Source organism: Lynx rufus, unplaced genomic scaffold (genome assembly GCF_022079265.1).
Source record: "Lynx rufus isolate CCGP_SWC_20201006 ecotype Redwood Valley unplaced genomic scaffold, mLynRuf1.p SCAF_2, whole genome shotgun sequence".
Taxonomy (NCBI): Eukaryota; Metazoa; Chordata; class Mammalia; order Carnivora; family Felidae; genus Lynx; species Lynx rufus.
The window spans coordinates 199,161,748-199,183,677 of record NW_025814834.1 but is presented as its reverse complement, the minus strand read 5'-3'; the positions used below and the strand labels follow the sequence as shown (position 1 = coordinate 199,183,677).

Genomic DNA, 21,930 nt, shown 5'->3' with positions numbered 1-21,930 from the left:
CAGATCCCATCACAAAATCACAAATAAAGGAACTCAAAACTAAAGACAGCCTATGATCCCCATTTAAGAAAGCCAACATAGGGGCGCCTGGGTGGCGCAGTCGGTTAAGCGTCTGACTTCAGCCAGGTCAAGATCTCGCGGTCCGTGAGTTCGAGCCCCGCGTCAGGTTCTGGGCTGATGGCTCGGAGCCTGGAGCCTGTTTCCGATTCTGTGTCTCCCTCTCTCTCTGCCCCTCCCCCGTTCATGCTCTGTCTCTCTCTGTCCCAAAAATAAATAAACGTTGAAAAAAAAAAAATTAAAAAAAAAAAAAAAGAAAGCCAACATAAAAGAGCAGAATGTGTGGAAAAACATGTATTACAGCAGATCTCTGGTTCAAACCTCACAATCATCAATACTGTCTGGGACTCAGGCCTGGTTCTCAAGGTCTCTGAGACCTGGACTTGCCAAACGAACCACCCATCTGCTGTTCCCCATAAGTATACCTTCTCCTGTTGGCAGCCTATGACCACACCACACCCATCTCGTCTCCATACCTCTGCTCTTTTAATTACGGCAATACACACCGCACCTTTCAAGTTAGGGGTACACAACCTTGATCTCCATGGAGCCCTCCCCTGGTCTGACAGCATTCCTGACCAACCAATTTAGCATGTATAGTTCCTCAACTGCCCCACATGGTTCCACGTATCATGGTCTTACTATGAGCACCAGCTCTGTTCACTACAAGCAGAACCCAGCTTCCTAGAAGGACACAATCGTCAATAGTTAAGATTAATACGGGTAAAAGAAGGTCTAAAACTGCTACTGAACCAACACTCAACACAAAAAACTAAACCGTGATAATTAAGTCATTGCTTCTTAGAAATGTCTTGTTGTCAATAAGGCAGCACAGCAAAGCAGGTAAGAGGACACAACACTATGCAATCTCACAAGTCACTTTTTTTCAACTTCACCCACCTCCTTGGATGACTACATTATCTACTAAACATGTACCTGTTAATTTCTAGTATTAAGCCTTGATGTTTTACTATTTCCTCCCATGGAATTTTCATTCTTTTCCTGATATAAACAAGTCTTGCAAGGTACAGCTCAAGATCTACCTCTTCCATAAGTCCTTCCTTCCCCAGAATAAAGTATGCTCTCCCTTGTCTAAGCTTCTAGGACATGGGCATGACCTAGACTTGTCATCGAGTACTTCCCTGCACTATTTAAATGACCAAATGAGTCACAACAACTAAATGGAGAGCTGTGGGTGAGGGGAGCCCATCTCATTCATGAAAGATACGCTCCACTACAAGCGAGAACAAAAAAACGAGAAAAGAAAGTCATAATCCACAATCCACAAATCTGCGATCTCCCTGAAGTTATCCACAAAACTAGACTGCAGAAGAATTACGTACGTTTTCTGATCAGATGGCAACAGAGGGCTGTGACCCTAAAAAGGAGGTCATTTCCTAGGTATGATACAGGTCTAGTTACGTACGTGAGGCACAAGCTTAGTGGGCTAGATCTAAAGGACTCGCTTATTAGAATACAAGCAGGGCCTCAAAGAGTGGCCTCCAGATCTCTGAGAAGGCTAGTTCCAGATTTTAGTTTGGGGAAGTATATTTAATATGGGGGATATTCTGAGACACTATAATAGGGATATGAGATAAGTTTCCTGAAAACCTGGTCTGCTAAAGCCAATCAGAAGACACAGAAGAACAAGACCCAGGGCTTATCTTCAAGGAGTTTACAACCTAGCAAAGACTATGAAACAAGAAATCATAATACAAGGCAGAACATCGTGATTCTTTTTCTTCAGGGAAGCACAGAGCACCACCGAGTTCAAAGGAGACAGACAATACAACTTACTGATCTGGAATCCAAGAAAGTTAGCAGCACTGGACCTTCAAGAATGACAACAATTTAAATTAGTGGAGGGGCGCCTAGGAGGCTCAGTCAGTTGAGCCTCCAACTTTGGTTCAGGTCATGATCTTACAGTTTGTGGGTTCAAGCCCCACAGTGGGCTTTGCACTCACAGCTCAGAGCCACCTTCAGATTCTGTGTCTCCCTCTCTCTCTCTCTCTCTGCCCCTCCTCTGCTTGTTCTCTAACAAAAATAAATAAACATTAACAATTTTTAAGAATAAATAAAAATAAATTAGCAGAAAGGGAAACAGGAATGAAATGTAATGGAAAGTAAGAGTAAGAAATATTCGGGGCGCCTGGGTGGCTCAGTCGGTTAAGCATCTGACTTCAGCTCAGGTCATGATCTCACGGTTCATGGGTTCAAGCCCCGCATCAGGCTCTGTGCTGACAGCTCGGAGCCTGGAGCCTGCTTCAGATTCAGTGTCTCTCTCTCTCTCTCTCTCTCTCTCTCTCTCTCTCTCTCTCTCTCTGCCCCTCCCCTGCTCACTCTGTCTCTCAAAAATAAATAAATGTTAAAAAATTAAAAAAAAAAAAAGAAATATTGGAGGGATAAAATAGAAGATCAAACACCAATTTCCAGCAGAAAAGAGATCCTATCTTCTTAACAGCTCCTCCTGCCTCTATGCAGGAGACATTTGGAGGAGGGTAAGCGTCTTGAAAATAGTTAGAGGAGTCCTGGCCCAACAGTTCCAGGGCATGCTATTAGGGCGCCCGCTACAAGACTGTGTAAAAGAATCTATGCAGAAAAGTAGGAACTGTGGGCCCGTGGGATAAAACAACCATGACCACATCACATGATGGTGGTTCACCTATGGAACAATGCCTCTATGTTGCCTCAACCAAGACGTGCACGGGAAGCCAAAAGCCAACAACAGTTTCATTTTCAAAACAGTAACGTTCACGTTCAAAATTACTGAAATGGGAAGTGTAAAGGCATCCCAGGTTTCATAAATCTGAGTGGGTGCTATCTTTAATGGAATCATGTTAACTGCTTAGAAGTTTGCAAACGGACATCATCTATTCAAGTTCTAATAATTATCCAGCCTCTTAAAACGTCGGTCAAATTAGTTCGAAACCAGAGATCAATACATCGAAAGAGAATCCCAACTCTGATTATGAAGCAAAAAACAATTAAATCAAAGAGCATCAGATTTTCGTTCACAAGCAGAGGGTCAGACTGAATTAGATGGGGAATGGGAAGCTAAGCACCAAAACTGGCCAGAGTTGTAACGGTTGCTGGGGAAGTTCAGACCAAAGAAGACAAGAGTAAAAGGAAGATTCAGATAAAACTTCCTGACATAACAAGTTAAAGAACTCTGATTAGAAGTAGCTTACACTCACAAACCTCAATTTAGACACGGAACTACCACACTCCTCTCCTAAGCTGAGCCAGCTAAGGTCTATGTGGTAGCAGTGTCCCCCTACATTTGCTGATGTGGCACAGATTTTAAGTCTAATCTACCTTCAGCACCTGAATTCAGCAATTTCTGGCTTCACTCAAAACGGCTGTTTTGAGGAGCCACTGTGAAAGGGTCAAAGAGTGAAAGAAGAGAAAAAGCACAAAAAGTCATTCTTACGAAGAGGTGGTGTATTTATTGGGAACCACAGGGAGAGTGGTGGACACTTAACAGCTCACTCTCTCCAGAAAAGAGAGTGTGTTAATTAAACCCAATAGTTCCATCTGATACGAGCAGAGCGCATGTATCACATCATCCCTTAAAGGGATTTCCTTTTGTAAACTTCATATGGTTAACTTTATTATCCAGTTGTCTATCAATCAAAATTCATTTAAAATCAACTATTTGTGACAATAACAAAGGGACAGTATGATACACTGATCTCCAAAGACCACATACATAAGCCAATTTCCCCTACAGATGTAGAATTTCTAAACTTCAAAATGAAAATTTAACCTTTCAAGCCTAGAGGTTTGTATTTATGCTCCAGTCCAAAACTAATGAATATCAGAAATTCATGGCCCGTCAAAGTGCTTCCAGCCACAAGAGAGAACTTGTGGTACCTGACAAGATGGGGAAGCCACGTACCCCCTTTTATAATTTAGACAGTTAGTGGCTTTTTGTTTTTGAATTGAACAGAAGGATCAGTAAACCCCAGAGTTAGTCACACCGTGCGTTCAAACCCAGAAGGCACACATACAGTATTTTCTAAGGAATTATGAAGAAAAGAAAGAGCCAAGTCATTTCACTGTAGATTTTACATTGAGTGATTTGTGTTTTCCCCCAATCCTATTTTAAACTCTGGTGAACGGCAGCAGGTATGTCTGTCATCTATAGTTGCTCACTTAATTAAAAGACATGACTAATAAGAGGACCTGGCACTGGACTCCTGCCAGCAGCAGGTAACAGAGTTTACTATTTTAAAAACAAAACAAACCAACGGCATCACAGTTACATTAATCTTCAGAGAGACTAGTTTCAGCATCCGGAAGGGTTGTGTCATGAGAGGCGCCACTACCTCACCCACTCGCCGGGCCTTGGTGGGACAGAGGAGCCAAAGGAAGGACATGTGGAGCAGAGTGATCTCTCTCGCCAATAATCTCAGCATGGGAATCGGCTTCTTGCGGGGAAGATACAGAGGCTTTTGTGCGCCCACGTCACCGTCGGGGTAAGGAGGGCTGCCTATCGGTAGCCTGAAATAATGCCACCCTCCTCCCACCACCACCACCCCCCCGCCCCATTCTTAAGTCACATGAATCACGCGCTGGCTGGAGGGGAGTAGAGAGAGTGACAGAGACACACACAGTACCTGTTGTTGAGAATTGTAGTCAAAAAGTCCCACAGTTGCTGCTGCTGAGTCCACAGGTACCTGCGTGCCTGAATAATCAAACTGCAGAGGCTCCATGCCCACATGTTCCATGGGGTCCAAAGGGACACTCTGGGACTCCATGTTGGAGAAATCCTCCACAGGCTTGGCACCATTGGTGCTGGTCAGCTGGGCTAAGCCCTCAGAACCATTCTGGTTTGGACCCAGAAGATCCACTTCATTAGCAGAGTTCTGGCAATTACCAGGGGTACGGCTAAACAGAGAAAGTAAAGGGCATTAAACCTTATTTTGAGCGGGGAGGGACACTACAGCAACCCAAGTTTAAGGACAAGGTCCTTGAGCAGTTTACTGTCAATAGCACTTAACACTATTTCTACAAAACAACCAGAGACACTTTACGGTATTTACGTGTCATATCCCATAAAACGACCCTTCTATTCCTTGTCTCTTCCCACCACAACCCACCCCGTAAATCCACATTAACCACTAAGAATTTACAATCCCTTTAACCAAAGGGCCCAGATTTGAGGAATAATGAATGAACTGGAAAAAAACGCTACCTGTGGCATCCATGAAAACAAGATCCAAAATGTGGGTAGTAAACCATGCCCCCCCAAAACAACACCTACTCTTTAAACAGAGACCCAACGGAAAAAGTAGCTTCTAGGGGGAAATTCCATAAATGAGAACGATTCTATTAAAAAAAACTTTTTTATAGGTGAAAAAAAATTTTAAGCATTATCTGGGTACTACTCATCAGTGCTAAGACTGTCTCCCATTTTCCCCTTCTAAGCAACCAGAAGAAGCAAACCATTACAAAACAGTACACGATAAATTCATTATCTAGGATATGCCCCTGCTGAGGAGACAATTCTAAGAATTATAAGTAATATGAGGGTATAATTTATCATCCAAACCAGGATACTCCTAAGAGTAAGAAAAGGGCACTATTAGTAAATATTCCAGACATGGTATAAACGAGTAGTGTCTTGGGTGGCCCAGGATACATGATCTCCCTATAGAAGAGGATCGAGGACTGTGTTATTCTGAATCAGACTAATATAAAACAATATTACATTCTAGTAAGGGGAGCATAGCCAGTGAGTACATTCTGTGCCCTTCATCCCTAAAAGAAACCCTATAGCTGGTACAAATTAAAGCTACTGTGTATTCCCTCTCACGCACATGCCCTACCACCACCCGGCCAGCAGTCAACTATACCAAACCTTGCTACAGGCTGCCTGAGAATCAGGAGAGAAAGGCTATCCACTTCACCCGAAAGACCTTAGGTAAGTGGTTATTACTCTGTGCCTCAAATTTCCTCCAAAGACTATAATTCTTTACACTCGCAAGATTAAAAAATTAGATTAGGAATACTAAACAACTGAATTGTGTTCTACAAACGATGGTCCAAAATGAATTTTAATTCTGGCTGTGGTAGAAATTAGGATCAGAGATAGATGTGTGTGTATTTAGACACACATACATTAGCTTTAGACTAACATTAAAATTATTCAAAATTAAATTCTCTACCTGTACATCAATCACTAAGGATTTTGAAAAGGATACACCACCACTAAAGGTTACCTATGTAAGTGAAGAATACTGCCAAATGTACAAGACAGATACACAATATTATCTGAATAGCGTGTACATTAAATTACAGGGTAAAACCTACAAATCAGTCATGACCAGAGATGGAATGAGAGGCATCCATGGAAGGGATACAATTAAGAACAAGTCATATAAGCTACATCTCTGGGTCTTCAAAATGAGGGAGATGATACTGACCCACCTACCTCAAAGGGAGCTTATGAGTCTCAAATGATCTAATGCCTAAGTTCTCAACTGCTTCCCTCCACACTAACAAGCCAGAGAGCTAGGACACACTTCCATTAGTGACCACGGTTACTCCCAAGATAGTGATTTGGGAGAAACTTGGGGAAAGTCCCAAGGAACCCACCACCACCCCCCCCGCCCCCACCCAGGTGATTTTGTTATTTGTGAACCACTGCAATGATAAGTATAGAATCATTCTGCAAATAATAGAGTCCTATGCGAATGCAAAAAAGCTGTTCTGGCAAAGCACCAGGCATTGACAGCTCTTAAAAGTTCCACTTTACCAGTAAATTTAGAATCTTTGTGGTATGGCCTACACTAGACCCAATTCTCAAAAAGGACAGTTAAGGAAGGAAAAAGAAAACTAAAATCAAAATAAAGCTAATCAAAACAAAAGCCCACAGCCCCCATTCAAAAATCAGAAGTGTAAAACATACAAACCTAAAATCTTTGACGTCTGCGTCAATCCCATTCTGCACTGGTAAACCATTGGTCTTGTCCATCACATCACCCTCCTCCTTCAAATCTCCTAGCTTATCTCCATCAAAGGTACCCTTGTTCTTCTTTTCACCTTTGTCGTTTTCATCACTGTCTGCATCCCTTGGGCCCTGTTTAAAAAATAGCTTCAGCTTCACTAATCATCATCAACTAATAATAGCGGGCAACCACTGTGGACACCAGACTACACTAAATGCTAATTACAACAGGATAGTGTCCGGGCCCTTTCAAGACAGTACAATCTAATTAACAGACAACATAGAGGCAGGAACACTGCAGAAAGTCTTGCCAAATGGGGGAGACAGACATACAATTATGTTACAGAGTTTAGAACGGTCTTACCATACCCAGTGCCCCACCATCCCGTTTTCTCTTTTCTACCCAAAGCCCAGCCACAATTTTACATCTCTTGGTCCCACTTCTCGACTTCCAATTCTAATTCCATATAACAGGATGACTCCTAATAAGCCCCAGGTGTGGCAGCTCACAGTCTAGTTAGAAGGTGTTAAGCCTACGAAAAGAATTTCCTGCTATGCCATTGCCTGTGTAAACTCCCTCGATTCTGAAAACTGTGCTAAGTGTAGTCTGACATCAGTCCAATTCAATCACCTTACCCTTTAACTCGAGACATGTGCCCTGCCAATCAATGTGCACCACTAGTTCTCCACAATAGTTCTCAGGGCTTACTGCATCAATAATTCACCAATCATCCTTCACTTCATTTTTTTGTTTTAATCCTTCAAAACATGTTCAATCTAAGTGTGAAAGTCTTTCACCAAAAGAAAGTACTCTGAGAAGTGCTCATCTGTTGTCTCACCCTCTGCCTGTCCCATAGCAGATTATGAGACTATGAGGGAGCACCTTCAGCTGGATCGCTGGTGCAGCACACTTGACCTCTGAAGTGTTTCAAGCTACAAAGACTGGAAGACTGGACCTAAAAGAACTGTCTTGGTGCCACGCACACCGATGCCTTATCTTCTAAGGGAATTAAGTCTGTCTCCTCTTATCAACAATCCTAAATTAAGACCAGGACATAGAAAGCAAATGCGCCTTGATTTCCAAAAGGAAATGAAGATTTGGTAGAGTGACTTGACATGGTTCACAGAGCTTTGCAGAATCTTACCGAACGGTAAGTAACCTTTACTTTTATAAAACTGGAGAGGCAACCTTGCTTGTTGTCCTCACCACCGACTTCTAGTCAAAGGAAGAAACAAATACACCTGGCCCAAATTAAAGCTCCTGGCAAAAGGCAAGAGCCAATGAGAAAAAGAGGAGCTGCTTTACAGCATTTCCAGTCATCACAACCACATTTTGGGGGTGGGGGTGTGTCAATAATGGAGGCCGGAGCAGCAGACGCTCCGTTGTGAACAGGCAAGACCCACGAATGCAAAATACACACACGCTCTTAGGCGAGTTCCTGGAGAACTCTGGCCCAGAGAGGATAACTCACGAATCCCGACATTCTTAGAGCTTTCACCTGCCAGTCAGAGCCCATTTTACTTTCAAATTCATTCTCGGTTCAAGACACAGAAAAACATTTCACGGCTAATATGAACCAAGGAACACAAGAAGGAACATAGAAAGGACATACAACTTCATACTCATGTGGCATCAAGACGGTAAACTACAGTTTTGGCAGCCACCGAGATGGGACTTTCACAGGAGAATCTTCGAAGTGCAAGACTGTTACAGGTTCAAAAGGAGCGAACGAACAACAGCCAATTAAGTGCCACAGGGAGATCCCAAAGAAGGGATGGGAATACGATAGGATTCTAAAGACACATCTTCCAAAATGTCCAGAAACAATACCTCCCTCCTACTGCAAAGGTCAAACCGACAGAAACCATGTATTCATTTTCCTATCCCCAGTACTGAATACAGTGCCTGGCAGAAGTTAAAAAAAGTATGACGAAGGAAACTGAAATGACCAAAAAGTCCTGCAAAACTGAACTACTACTACCGTAAGAAGGACCTTCCCACTGTCTTTATCGTAAGAGTCCAGGAGATAGCGACACGGTCTGGATAACAAACTCTACCTGTATGTGACACCATTAATGTCCAATAACAAGAGTATTGGAAGGATGATCCCACTAACACAACTAAGTAATCTTCCAGAAATCTACAAATCAAGTTCCTGGCTCAGAAGGAACAGTTCGGCTCCAATGTCTCACAAGCAGCTCAAAGGTCTGGTGGCCAAATAGGAAGAAAATGGGATAAAGAAATAGTGGCAAGTTTCACCAACAAGCAAGAAACCTGGTGACGAGAGATTCGCTCTCACCAAATCAACTCTGCATTTTCTTTCCTCAGTGACACTTTAGAAGGGCTTGCTGAGAAGCTGTTGGGCCTATCTCTAAGCCAACTGCCAGGGCCTGAAAACAGTCACTGATACTAAACTTACTCAATTATATTGCCAAGGGCTAGATTTTCAAAGGAATCCCTAGAATGGGCCATTTCTCAACAATATTGTACAGTCTATTCATATAAATTATAGATACCTGGTTTTCTGCTCTGATTAGGCTATTAATTCCTCAGAAGAGTAGGTTCCTTCGATTTGAAGGTGGGGAACCCAAGAGAGGCTTCTATTCCTTGATCTGGATGGTCACTGGGTGTATTCGTTTTATAGAAACACATAAAGATGAACATATAGGACTTATATGCTTTTTAGCACTTGGGTCACATTTCAGTAAAAAGTTTACTCAAGGAACACCTGGGTGGCTCAGTCAGTTAAGCGTCCAACTCTTGGTTTCGGCTCAGGTCATGATCTTGGGTTCAAGCCCCACATCAGGCTCCATATTGACAGCGAGGGGGCTGCTTGGGATTCTTTCTCTCTCCCTCTGCCCCTCCCCTGCTCGTGTTCTCTCTCAAAACATATAAATGAACTTAAAAAAAAAAAGTTTACTTAAGAGAAAAAGTTCAGTAAATCAACGATAGCCCTAAATAAAAATGGCTCACAAGTCTGATTTCTGAATGATACCAAGAGCACAAGTGGGAAGACTTTTTGTCAAAAGTCTGCTATTAAAAGAGAATACAGGGTTCAGGATCATAAAAATGTTCTCTTAGGAATATAAACACTCTAGAGAGAGAAAAACAGGGGTAGAAATGGGATGGTACATTTTATGAGATTTTTAATTAATATTTAAGATAAGGGTACATTCATAGCTATATGGTCTTTAAGAAAGACCTAATCCAGGGGCGCCTGGGTGGCGCAGTCGGTTAAGCGTCCGACTTCAGCCAGGTCACGATCTCGCGGTCCGTGAGTTCGAGCCCCGCGTCGGGCTCTGGGCTGATGGCTCAGAGCCTGGAGCCTGTTTCCGATTCTGTGTCTCCCTCTCTCTCTGCCCCTCCCCCGTTCATGCTCTGTCTCTCTCTGTCCCAAAAATAAAAAACGTTGAAAAAAAAAAAATTTTTTTTAAAGAAAGACCTAATCCAGGAGCACCTGGAAGGCTCAGTAGGTTGAATGTCCTCAGTAGGTTGATTTTGGCTCAGGTCATGGTCCAGGGTCGTGGGATCAAGCCCCACAATGGGCTCTGTGCTGAGTGTGGAGCCTACTTAAGATTCTTTCTCTCTCTGCCCCTCTCCTCAGCTCGCAAGACCCTCTCTCAGGAAAGGATGGGGAAGGGGATGGGGAAGGGAAAGAGAAGGAAGAAGTAATGCAGAGGAAGGAAGGAAGGAAGGAAGGACGGAAGGAAGCAAGGAAGGACGGAAGGAAGCAAGGAAGGACTAATCCAGATTGCACAAAACCTACATTCTATCTGGACTGCTAACACTTAACTGGTCACAGGACTTTGGACAGGTCATGAAAACCGAGTCTTCATTTTCTCATCTACAGAACAGGGATAATTTTATTATAACAGAGCAGTTATAAGATGATGCATATGCAAAAGGTCTGTGAAGTATAAATCATTTTACACTACAGTACTATGATAATTAGTAAAAGCTATTCACTGGGATGGTATTTCTTAAGTAACATTATTCATGATATCAAGATTAAAACTCTTAAATGCCCCAATTAAGCGGTTTAACTCTAATATAAGTATATAGCCAATCTAGCCCTCCCAGGGACACTCATTTTCACAGTGCAGTGGCTGTATGGCTAGTGTTGAACATCACAATCTTTTTAAAATTTACAAGTGTCTGGGCTCTCACCCAGAGATTCTGATTTAATTGGTCTGCAGAAGCTCCCACAAGTATTATAAAAAGCTTCTCCTCCAGCAACTCTAATAAGCACTCACAAATGAGAACCACTGTAATTAAGTCCAACATAAGCATCATAAAGGCAGGGTTTTTGTTTGGCTTTTTTGGTCACATAATAGTACCGAAAAAGTCTATTATCTAAATAAACGAAAAAACAAAGAAGGATTAATAGCATCCTTTTATTGTGGGCTTCCTTTAAATGAATGTTAACTTAAACCTGTAGTATTCAAATATAGGATTCAATGAGTGCTCAAAATGCACGTAGCCAAGGCCAAACTCTCAAGAGTGCGGCCAAGAAGGGTTCTGAGAGATCCCCCGCCCACACAGAGGTGGAAGACTGTGTTCCACTCGTAGATAAAGAATTGACAGAAGAGCAGGCAAAGAGAAGAACTTTATATCGTGCAGATCAGAATCCATCCATTTATGGCTCAGCTTTGTCAAAAGCCTCACATAACAGGAGGAATATTTCAGGAGAATACCTATTAATTCTGAATGAGTCAGAGAAATGAGAATTTAATTTCTTCTCTTACTGCAGTGATCGTACCACAACGCTCCATGGGGCAAGTCACATTCAATGAGATTAGTAATGTTCCGCCCTTCTTTCCAAAAAAGAGCATTCTGCATATCCGAAATTAGAACAAAGTTTGAATCCAGGCCCTACCACTTTCCTTCTAAGCCTCATTTTTTGCATCTATAAACTCACAGGGACAACAGTATCTACCTCAAATGGTTGTTTCAATGATTAAATAAGGCAATACATAAAAGTGTGACTCTTTCAAAAAAAAATTCTTCAAAGTACTTTATTCCATTTTCACATCTTTTTCCCAATGCCTTTTTCAGACACATCCACCCCCACCTCCCAAAGCTTCAAAAGTCCTAGATATCTTATGTCTCCCCATCCCCTGGGAAAAAACTTATGGCTCTAATCATTAGACCCTTTGTACCACGGATTTTCTTGAGATATGTATGCAGAATCGAGCCACCACCAACTACTACGTTTCATCAAATCAATTTATAAAACATACCATCATTTTATGTGCTAACAAGGAAATACTGGCAATTAAACTGTGATATACTATCATTTTCAAGTTGCATTCCAATTTCAAAATGAGTAAGGTGGGGAGGTGTACACTTTAGAAACAGTGGAACACAGAATATACACTGCGCATGTGATCACCTAATTCCTGGTGTGCCAAAAGGTAAGAAGAGTGTTCTCTGCGTAGTAGCCACCAGATCCAGGAGGGGGGAAAAACATATATCTTGACCATGCAGAATGGTATTTGTTGTTATTACAGAGATGAAAACACAACAAAACCATTTTCTAAAAGGTGGTTGCTGGTTTTTTAACTTTTTATCTAGTCCGTATTTAAAAGCTTGACATTGATAGTAGAGCATGCAGATTTCCTGTTCAAGAGAAGTTCAAATCTAAAGGGGCTCCACCAGGGGCGCCTGGGTGGCTCAGTCGGTTAAGCATCCGACTTTGGCTCAGGTCATGATCTCGCTGTTCATGGGTTTGAGCCCCGCATCGGGCTCTGTGCTGACAGCTTAGAGCCCAGAGCCTGCTTCAGATTCTGTCTCTGCCTTTCTGGATTTGATCCATGGCCTCCTGGTAATTTAATCCTCCAAGAAAATTACGCATTTGTCAAACTTTAGTGTGCATGCAAATCACCTGAGGATCCTGTCAATTAATAAGCAGGTTTTGATTCAATAGGTCTGGGGTAGGTCTGGGGTAAGTTCCCAGGTCGTGAGAATGCTACTGGCCCGTGGACTTGGTGGAGCAAGATTCTGTAAGGTTTACAAAGCATCTTCATATACATTACACATCCATACAAATGAGACTTTGTGGGTTTTTAATTACTCCATTTTGCAGATGAGAAAATTAAGGTTCAGTTGAAATTCAAACCCCTGACTTCTAACTGCATTTACACTACACACAACTTTTAAACAAAATCAATTAAGTAGCACTGGTTACCTAAAACAAATGCAGCAAAGACTAGAAAAGCCAGTTTTAAGTTTTGTGACCCAAAGGAACTGCCATGAGCGTGCACACGTCCTCCTGGTCAGAAAGCCGCCAGTCTCTACACACAAGTAGAAAGGCCGGCCCAAGGTATTTTTTCCTAAAGATCTTTCTTCTGCAAGGTTGAGGTGGTCTTCACCTCAACTGAAGTTTAAGTAGTCTTCTCATTTCCCTAGGCACCATAAACCAGAAATGTAGAAATTATAACCCACTCTGCTGACTAGCTAGGCTTCAATCTATTTGAAGATCAGCTGGTATTTCAAAGGCCAACAGCGAGGTCCTTCGATGGGATATTTCACACAGTAGCCTCACAATACAGTAGTCACGTATGATTTTGTAACCACTCTGAACCATGCTTTTGGGGGGACGCAGGGGAGGAAGGCCGTCTTATTCCAGGGGTAAATAAAATAAAGGATACGAAAAGACTCATCTCTGACTTAACTGGTATTCTGAGTTTCCCTATTATCCTGAAACCTGCTACCCTGGTTTTTGATTCATATGTGGAATACTACCAAAATTTTACAGTGGGTGCTAAGAATAAAATACTGCTGTGGGATTCTTACCGTCAGCCTGAAAGTACAGAAGCCAAAACTACTCAACTGAGTCCATCTGTACAATCAAGATGAACTTCAGAAAGCTCAGGCAAGTTAGACAAAGAGTTAAATACCTTCATTCAAGCTGTAACCAAGAAACAAACTTACTGAAAGTGGAAAACCACTGTAGAATGAGTAGATTACTTTAGTTCTAAACTACCCTTGGCAAAAAGTTAGTCAGAGTCTGGGTTATCTGTTGTCAGTATCCAGAAATAGCCCCTTGGTACCTGCTTTGAGGTCTACATTTATTATGCCATCGAAGATGAGGTTTTCAGCTCTTAGAATTAAAATGGAGTCTCCCCACGGCCTACTGGAGGTCCGGTCACCCAAAAAGTAAAAATATCTGAGCGCTCTGACCCATAAGCCACCAACTACCACTCAGAATAATTGTCTACAAAGCAGCTCTTCTCTGAACTCAACACTTTCAATGACAGAGTAAATTAAAAAAAAAAAAAAAGAAGAAGAAGAAGAAGAAGAAAAGAAAAAAGAAAAAAGAAAAAAGGTTCACCTTTTTGCATGCATTCTATGACAACCAAAAAGTGACTCAGGTTTCCATTACCAAGAGCTTTGGTCAAATGTCATCTAACAAACAGGCAGAGCAAAGCCAGGTCATGAAGTTGATAAAAGTAGTTCACTGCTTCTCAGGCCTCCATTCACCAAGAGATTGGATATACAATGTGGTAGCCTGATGTCACTGATCAGTCCTCTGTATCACCCTTGACTCAAGTCAAATATGGGATAGTATTTCATTACCCACAATAAGTTTTTTCTGAGAAGAAGTTGAAACACATCTGGAGAAGTTTTATTTATCTTTATGCAAATCTCAGAGGCTCAGTAAATTATCTGAGAGTTCAATTTTCTGACCTCTATATCCTGAGGTCTTAAACTCCTCTGGTGACAATACTGTACAATGGCTGAAAATTACCAATCTCTCAAGACAACTCAGACGGAAGCCACCTTCACAAAATCCAACACAAGACAATGATGCAGAAGATACTGCTTTGTCATAAGATTAACGGAGGGAATAAATGCTTAAAAGAGAGAAGCAGGCAAAAATCGCAGTAATTCAGTCCCAGTGTTTTATCTGTCTCCTGATTCCAATTATTTTTCTACCTGCTTCCAAACTTTACAGTAACCCAGGCATGTGCCTCCTGGTTAATACCCAAGAATTAGAAACTGGGCACACACATGATAGAGAATTTATGGCAGGAGGCATACAGGATCCAGTTCACCACACTAACAACTTATCTATGCGCAATATCAACCTTTCTCCTACGATAAATAACTAAATAAAAGTTACACACAGAAATTAGCAGGCAATGCTTCCTGGGAAATCTGTGCTCGTGAGACAGGGAAAGTGTGAGGGCAGAAGAAGAGGTGAACCGGGGATAGGTGAAAGAATAGAAGTAACACCATCCTTCCCACGGGACAAGAAGGAAACGATCATTTTGCCCAAACCCATTCCTCACATCCAAGGGTAGATCTTATTTTTCCCAAGTAGTCTCTTGGGAAGGTTCAAATACAGAAGGCTTTTCCTACCTGATCCACAAGCCACTAAACCTGACCTATGTCTTTGCAAGGTCAAAAGACCCAGAAGCGATCGGGTCAGGTTTGGAATGACCAGGACTCAAGACTCAAGACAAAAGCCGCAGTTTAGTCCCTTCATCATCCTAAGGGTTTTTATAAAAACAAAAGATCCTCTTCTGGCTAAATTCCTCACGTCAAATTTCTAGGTGTGAAGCTGGGAGAAATCCAGAACATCCTCTTACAGGAGTTCATTTTTTCTGGGTTTTCTGTAGAATTAAGAGCTCCAGCCACATGGCAAGTGTCAATGTTAGCTGAAGCATCGTCTTTGACATGCCTAGAATAAAGCTAACTCCACGTGGATTCTGGGTACTTTAAATGTCACCTGTTCTCTTCACACCAACCACGTCAACAATCATTCATTTCATGTCCACTAACATACTGAAGAATTGCACTTGACACATAAGGAAGCTTCACCAAAAATGATACCCTACTACTCTAAAGAAGTTTCAAGTGGAATGAGGAAAAGAGGACCAAGCCTCTGATACCCAGCAACAGATATATGGCAAGAAAAATACTGATCATAAATGCTGTAAGGTAAAGTGAGATCGTTATGGAGGCAAAATTATTAACAGGATTTGGGGAAAAGAAGGTCTTTTATAAGACTGCCAAAAACAGTATTATCCAAAAGACTTCACAGAGAAAGGATTCTGAAAACATACAAAGCAAGTCGAGTCAGAAGGAAAGGAGGGAAAACAGATTCAGGCTGCCTTTCATGACCTTCCTGGCTGTGACACGGAATATAAAACCAGTCACAGAACACATCTGAGGAAGACTCAAATGGAAATTCAAGGTAAGACTTCTAGATCTAGAAAGTTGATGACAAGAAAGAACCAGTTTTGAGAAAGAAAGGCTACCAAAGATGCTTGAGAAAGACTGCCTAAGACGTAAAGGGGAAGAGGCTATAGACAGAGGAACTGCTTTGGCAACAACTGAGCATCACAGAGGTCAAACGATGATCAATCCCCTCCCCCCACCCCTGCCCCCACAAAAGTGTGCAGATCTGGAACTAACAGACATTCTAATTTCCTGACAGGCAAGGTACAAGAGGCAAAGCTGTTCAAAGAGGGCCAAAGACCATACCATAATTAAAGCCTAGCTAGCAAAATAAGAATGGTCCTACATATCTGGTCCACTTTAAAGATTTCTGGGTTTTGGCAAATCGCTGCTCTCGGATCTATTCCCAGCTTCAGCTTTCTTATTTTAATTCCTTCTGTTTTTACTTTGTTTGTTTGTTTGTTTGTCTGTCTGTCTGTTTGTTTTAAACCAAAAATGTCTTCTGATAGACCAAGGAACTGAGAACTAGATTTTGGTTCTACCTCACATTATTATCAATGTATCCCCCAAAAAAACATCATGTCTCTGTTTTTAAAAAGTTCAGTGTACATCTCCTACTGTGTTTGCAGACATCGAATTGCAATAAAAGTGTTTTAAAATACACTGTAATTAGTGCTGTGAATATCTAAGGAAACTAAACAGGCATGTTTTGCTTTAGGGGGGGGAAAAAAGAGAGATATAGGAACAAGTTCCTCAAGCCAACTTACAAATCCTCCTTTTCTTAGACAGGAATCGCCCGGGGATGAGCTCAACACATACTCCACCATGCTAACGCCTAGTCCCCCACTCTCCGACCGTGGGGACAGTACAGAATTGACCTCACTGTTCACATGGAAACTCTGACCAGGTCTTCTCTGCACCATGATTGGCTGGGAAACTGAATGATCTACAAAAAAGATACACAAGCATGATACAGTGCAGCCAGAGGCTCAAACAAATTATGAGTGATGTCTCATGGATAAACCAATGACTGGGAATCAGGAAGCCTGCCATGGTCAGGTGAGCCAAAACCTCCTATTGTGTTTTTCCCTAAGTATAAATTCTACATAAACTAAGGAAAACGGAACACACTCCTCATATATCCAGGACAGCAGAACAATACAGCAGTTCACATAACTGGTTTACCTAGGTATAGTGGATAAATTGTTTACCCCTTTCAAGTAGCAGAATTTCTTTTTAATATATTTTATTAGTAATATTACTGAAACAAAATGTGATTTTACTGCCCTTTTTAAAACCAACAACATAATTTGATATTTTCTGATGACTCACTGTCATCCGAGGTTCCATTTTTACATTGCGCTGTAACACAGCACGTTGGCTTTTTGGGATTTCCGTCTCCTTCCTCCCTATCCTCTGTTATTTCTTTCTGCTGTCAGTGTGTGCCTCTACAGGTCCTCCCCATCCCTCTTCAGGGGTAGTCTATCAGAAGAGCATCCGTGCCCAGTAACTTGATTTGGTCCCAACCACATTTACAAATAGATCATCCCATACACAGTACACAGGGGGGCAAGGGGAGGAAAAAGAAACATGAACTTCAAATGGCAGGCATGGATTTTCTAATTCTGAGTATGTTGACAGCAGTACAGAACAAGAAGTTATAGCTGAAATTACGGTCATTTCAAACAGACCACTCCCCTGTGGCTAGCACTTCAATAAAATATTGAAGATTTGATTTTGCGTTAATTATGTTTTAATAAATTACATCATATAAGCTCCTTCATGGCAATTATACTAAAGGACAGGACATTGCTTGACATGCTTATGTCACTGATGTGAAATTCATGACTTGCCAATTGCTGAGGAAAGGAGCTCTAAGACAGGCATAAATCACAGTACAGATGCTAGATCTAGATTACCTGATGTTCCCCAGGCACTGTCTCGCCATTGATCACCCAGGAATATTCCTTTTGGTCCATCTTTGCTGGATTCATCTGTTTCCCAAAACTTTTTACCTGGCAAGAGCTGCTGCAAATTAAAAATAATAGATGCTTTTAAAGAATTCATAAAGGATGAAAGTACAGCAGTCAACACTTTCTTTCAGACAAGGTACTGCAGATGCTCATGTGCTCTGGAGGGCTTTAATCGCAGTGTTCTGACTACACAGACTGTGGTCAGAGCACTACTGCATATTCGGTACAAGTCACAGAGAGGCCTAAGGCAAGGAGGGGCCACAGATCAACCCACCACAATAGAGGCTCAGCTTAAATATCTACAATTATCCATTTAACCTATGCCAAGATTTTACGGGGGGCAGGGGAAAGGGGAGTAATATTAGACCTCTTAGTTAAATACTTGCTGAGAAGACTCCTTTTTAAAAAGAATGTACCTACAACTACTAACACACTACTTCTGCCTACATGTGTACTAACTGGCCGTACAAAGTTACTCAAGCTGGGGCATGAACTCAGACCCCAGCCATGGAATGCTAGAGGCAAAACTCACCTCCTTCGCACAGAAGACTGTGTTAACCAAAACATTTTCATCACCAGAAAGAAAAAACAAGCAAAATCTTCCCAACCACAACATTAACCTATTCCAAGATCTTGGGAAGACAGAACAGCCAATTTCCCCATTACCGGAGGGGAAATAAAACCTCCTATCCTCAGTTGATTTTAACAAAACTTAATAATACCATTAAAGTGACTTCACAAAACACTCCATGCTTCACAGAAATGTATACATCACTGGCCCTAAACCAACATGAGAACTTTAAACTGGCTGTGACCAAAGAAATGCAAAGTACCATTTAAGCAAAACCAGTACAGTTTTGCCCAAGATCAAAGCATTAGCGACCAGGGTCAGTTACAAAGTGAAATTCCACTGGAATTCCATCATTCTTCATCTTGGTCACCAGCTTTACTCACTAAAACGTCCCCCTTATTTCCTCTAAGTATGTTTTCATTTCAGCTACTACTAGTCAGACAAGAAAGACAGAAGTTTGAGACGGTAATCGATGCTTTTGAGCATAAAAGAAGCACCTGGAGAGTTGAAGTTCTCAGAGGAACAGAATCAAAAATCAGAAAGCAAAATATTTGCTCTCCTCCTTGATAATAAAGGTTTGCCTTTCCAATTTATAACCCATACCGCAGCGATAATGGGAGAATAACTCAACTTTGCCGTCACTGAAATCAATCTCGGCTTTCCAAATCTGGATTCTGGGTTTCTCAGCGTAATTTCAGTTCTGTCTCTATACATCTGCCTGGCAGACCTGGGTTACAACCTGGTCAAAGCAGTTTCCCACACACTTTTCTCTTCAGGCCCTAATCTGTTATTTTCTAATCTAGCAAGATGGTGTCAAAAGACACATTTTGGTCTGGCATTCAGTAAGCTTACGTTTACTTGAAGATGAATAGTTATAAGCAGTCGGTGCCTAGAATGCCTCGTGGGTTCATTCTCTGAGGGAAACAAGGACAGAGCTCGTCTGTTAATCTGAGATGGGGGCAGGGGTGGGGGGAACGGCGGGTGGGCAGAAGGGAGAGCTAAGCAGTGGGGTCAGAAGCAGTGGCGTCAGGAAGTCATGGACTAGACAACTTTGATGTGTCCTGGGACAAACTGAACTGCCCTAGGCCTCATTCTTTCTGTACTGATGATGGAAATAATTTTCAGGTTGTGATGATTAGAGATGTTGTTGAGGAGTGCCTAGCACAATGCCCACCACACAGCAGGTTTTCAATAAATGTATTCAGTGTTATCATGCCAGGGCAAAATAGCTGTAAATCACAGAAAGGACACTGAAAATTAACGTGAACTACTCAAGCACAATTCAACAATTCTTGTTTTTAAACTTATTTTTCTTCTTTTAGTCTCAAAAATGGCCTCTCACAAGATTACAAATATTTCCCTATTGGTTGTATCTTTTCCAACTAAAATTGTGATTTTTCTCCTGCATTTTGTAGGTGGTGTGAACAAACAGGAGTCTACGTCAACTTCTCTTTTGTGTACAAGAAAGAATGAAAGCAGAAGGGACACCTCACTTACTGGTTAATTTCCATATAATAGTGGATGTTTTCCACATAATGATGGAAAGAGAGCAAAGGTCATCAAAAAAAAAAAAATGGCCAAGGGGCACCTGAGTGGCTCAGTTGGTTAAGCGTCTGACTTCTGCTCACGTCACGATCTTGTGGTTCATGAGTTCAAGCCCCACATCTGACTCTGTGCTGACAGCTCAGAGCCTGGAGCCTGTTTTGGATTCTGTGTCTCCCTCGCTCTCTGCCCCTCCCCCCTCGTGCGCACGGGCACCCGCTCTCTCTCTCTCTCTCTCCCCCTCTCTCAAAAATAAACATAATTTGTTTTTTAAAGAGTCAAAATGGCGCTCATCACTCTCCACACAAATATGGAAATCTTTACTGAGAACTCAAGGAAAAGCTTCTTTGAATATCAGCCTCCGTATGCAAATACGGTCCGTCGGTAATTTGTCAAACTGCTGACAAAGCAGCAGCCCTTGAACTCAAGGCTTCAAAAATGACTTCTGGAATCCTGTCATCTTTCACTATAGCTTGCCAGGCTGTCATAACATAACATACAAAGCCAGCAAAAGCAGGTGAACATGTAAGCAAGGCTAGTTCCAGGCCAAATTCTCTCAAAAGGAAACAACACAACAGACATGTAGAAAGGTGCTAAAAAGTGGAGATTTTACTTCAAAGTAGTAACAGATGCAACAAGTCTCAAAAGGAACGAATACACACCCAAAACCCCAAGACCCTTGTCAGGTACTAAGAGGCAACCATTTCTCCATTAGCAATCGGAGTAAATGTAAATCCTACATAGAGACTAGGAACAGCGCAAGAAGTACTAGAACTCCACGTGCTCTGGCAAAGTAGTAGTGAGGAGGTCAACGAACCATTATCAATGCAAACAGCTTGGACTGAAAGGGCAAGTGTGTAAGAGATCATGAAAAAAGGGGTGGGAGAAGAAGGTGCTAGCACACCGATTCTGGGAGGGAAAGAGATGGAGCCAAGTTGCCAGAGTGCTCTCCAAATGGGAAGAAAGTTAAAATACCACACCAAGCACAACGTGGGCAAAGACAGAAGCAAACTCAGCAAAGCTCTTCAGAGTCTCGGGTCTGACACGGAACCTAGCCTTTCTCACTTTCCTCCGCAACATACCCATCCCCACCCCTCACTTGTGTGCTCATCAGCATCAGACTGGGACCTCTGCCCCCCGGTACTCATGGCCCTGTGTGATCCCCTCCCCTTGACTGTGGGCCAGACCTAGTGACTTGCTCCTGAGGAACAACACGTGGTAAGAGGAATGGCGTGTCAGCTTCAAAATTACCTTACAAACACTGACGACCCCTCCTGCTTGCTCTCCCGCTTGCTCACTTTGAGGAAGCTAGCTGCTACACCGTGACCTGCCCTGCAGAGAGGCCCCACGTGGCAAAACCCAAGAGAGGCCAGGGGCCATCAATTCATTAGAACTCAGGCCCTCCGAACAACAACCTGTTAGGAACTTAATCCCGACATCAATCTCCCGAGGAGCTTAAAAGCAGACCCGTCCCCCGTTGAACTCTGAGATGGCCGCAGCCCCCACTGCAATCCTGAGTGCAGCTTGGGAGGGGCCCCGAAAGAGAGGTCTTTCAAAGCCATGAGTGGGTTCCCGCTCACAGAAACTGTGAGGTGTAAACAACTCTGTTGTTTTAGGCCTTGAGATTTTGAGGTAACGTATCAGGTGG

At 42.3% G+C, this 21,930-nt stretch overlaps 1 protein-coding gene across 11 annotated transcripts in view; it reads right to left on the bottom strand.

Moving 5' to 3' along the window:
* The window catches only part of PUM1 (pumilio RNA binding family member 1), a 133,654-nt gene that overhangs the window by 56,341 nt on the left and 55,383 nt on the right, over positions 1 to 21,930 (bottom strand). For 8 of the 11 annotated variants that reach the window (XM_047086016.1, XM_047086017.1, XM_047086009.1 and 5 more), the window contains exons 4-7: positions 18,116 to 18,224; positions 16,964 to 17,142; positions 6,975 to 7,141; positions 4,677 to 4,947 (exon numbers count right to left, since the gene is read on the bottom strand). In XM_047086016.1, the coding sequence (XP_046941972.1) occupies positions 4,677 to 4,947; positions 6,975 to 7,141; positions 16,964 to 17,142; positions 18,116 to 18,224 (726 nt within the window). The remainder of the gene's footprint in view (positions 1 to 4,676; positions 4,948 to 6,974; positions 7,142 to 16,963; positions 17,143 to 18,115; positions 18,225 to 21,930) is intronic. The other 3 variants (XM_047086018.1, XM_047086019.1, XM_047086011.1) reach the window with 2 other exon arrangements.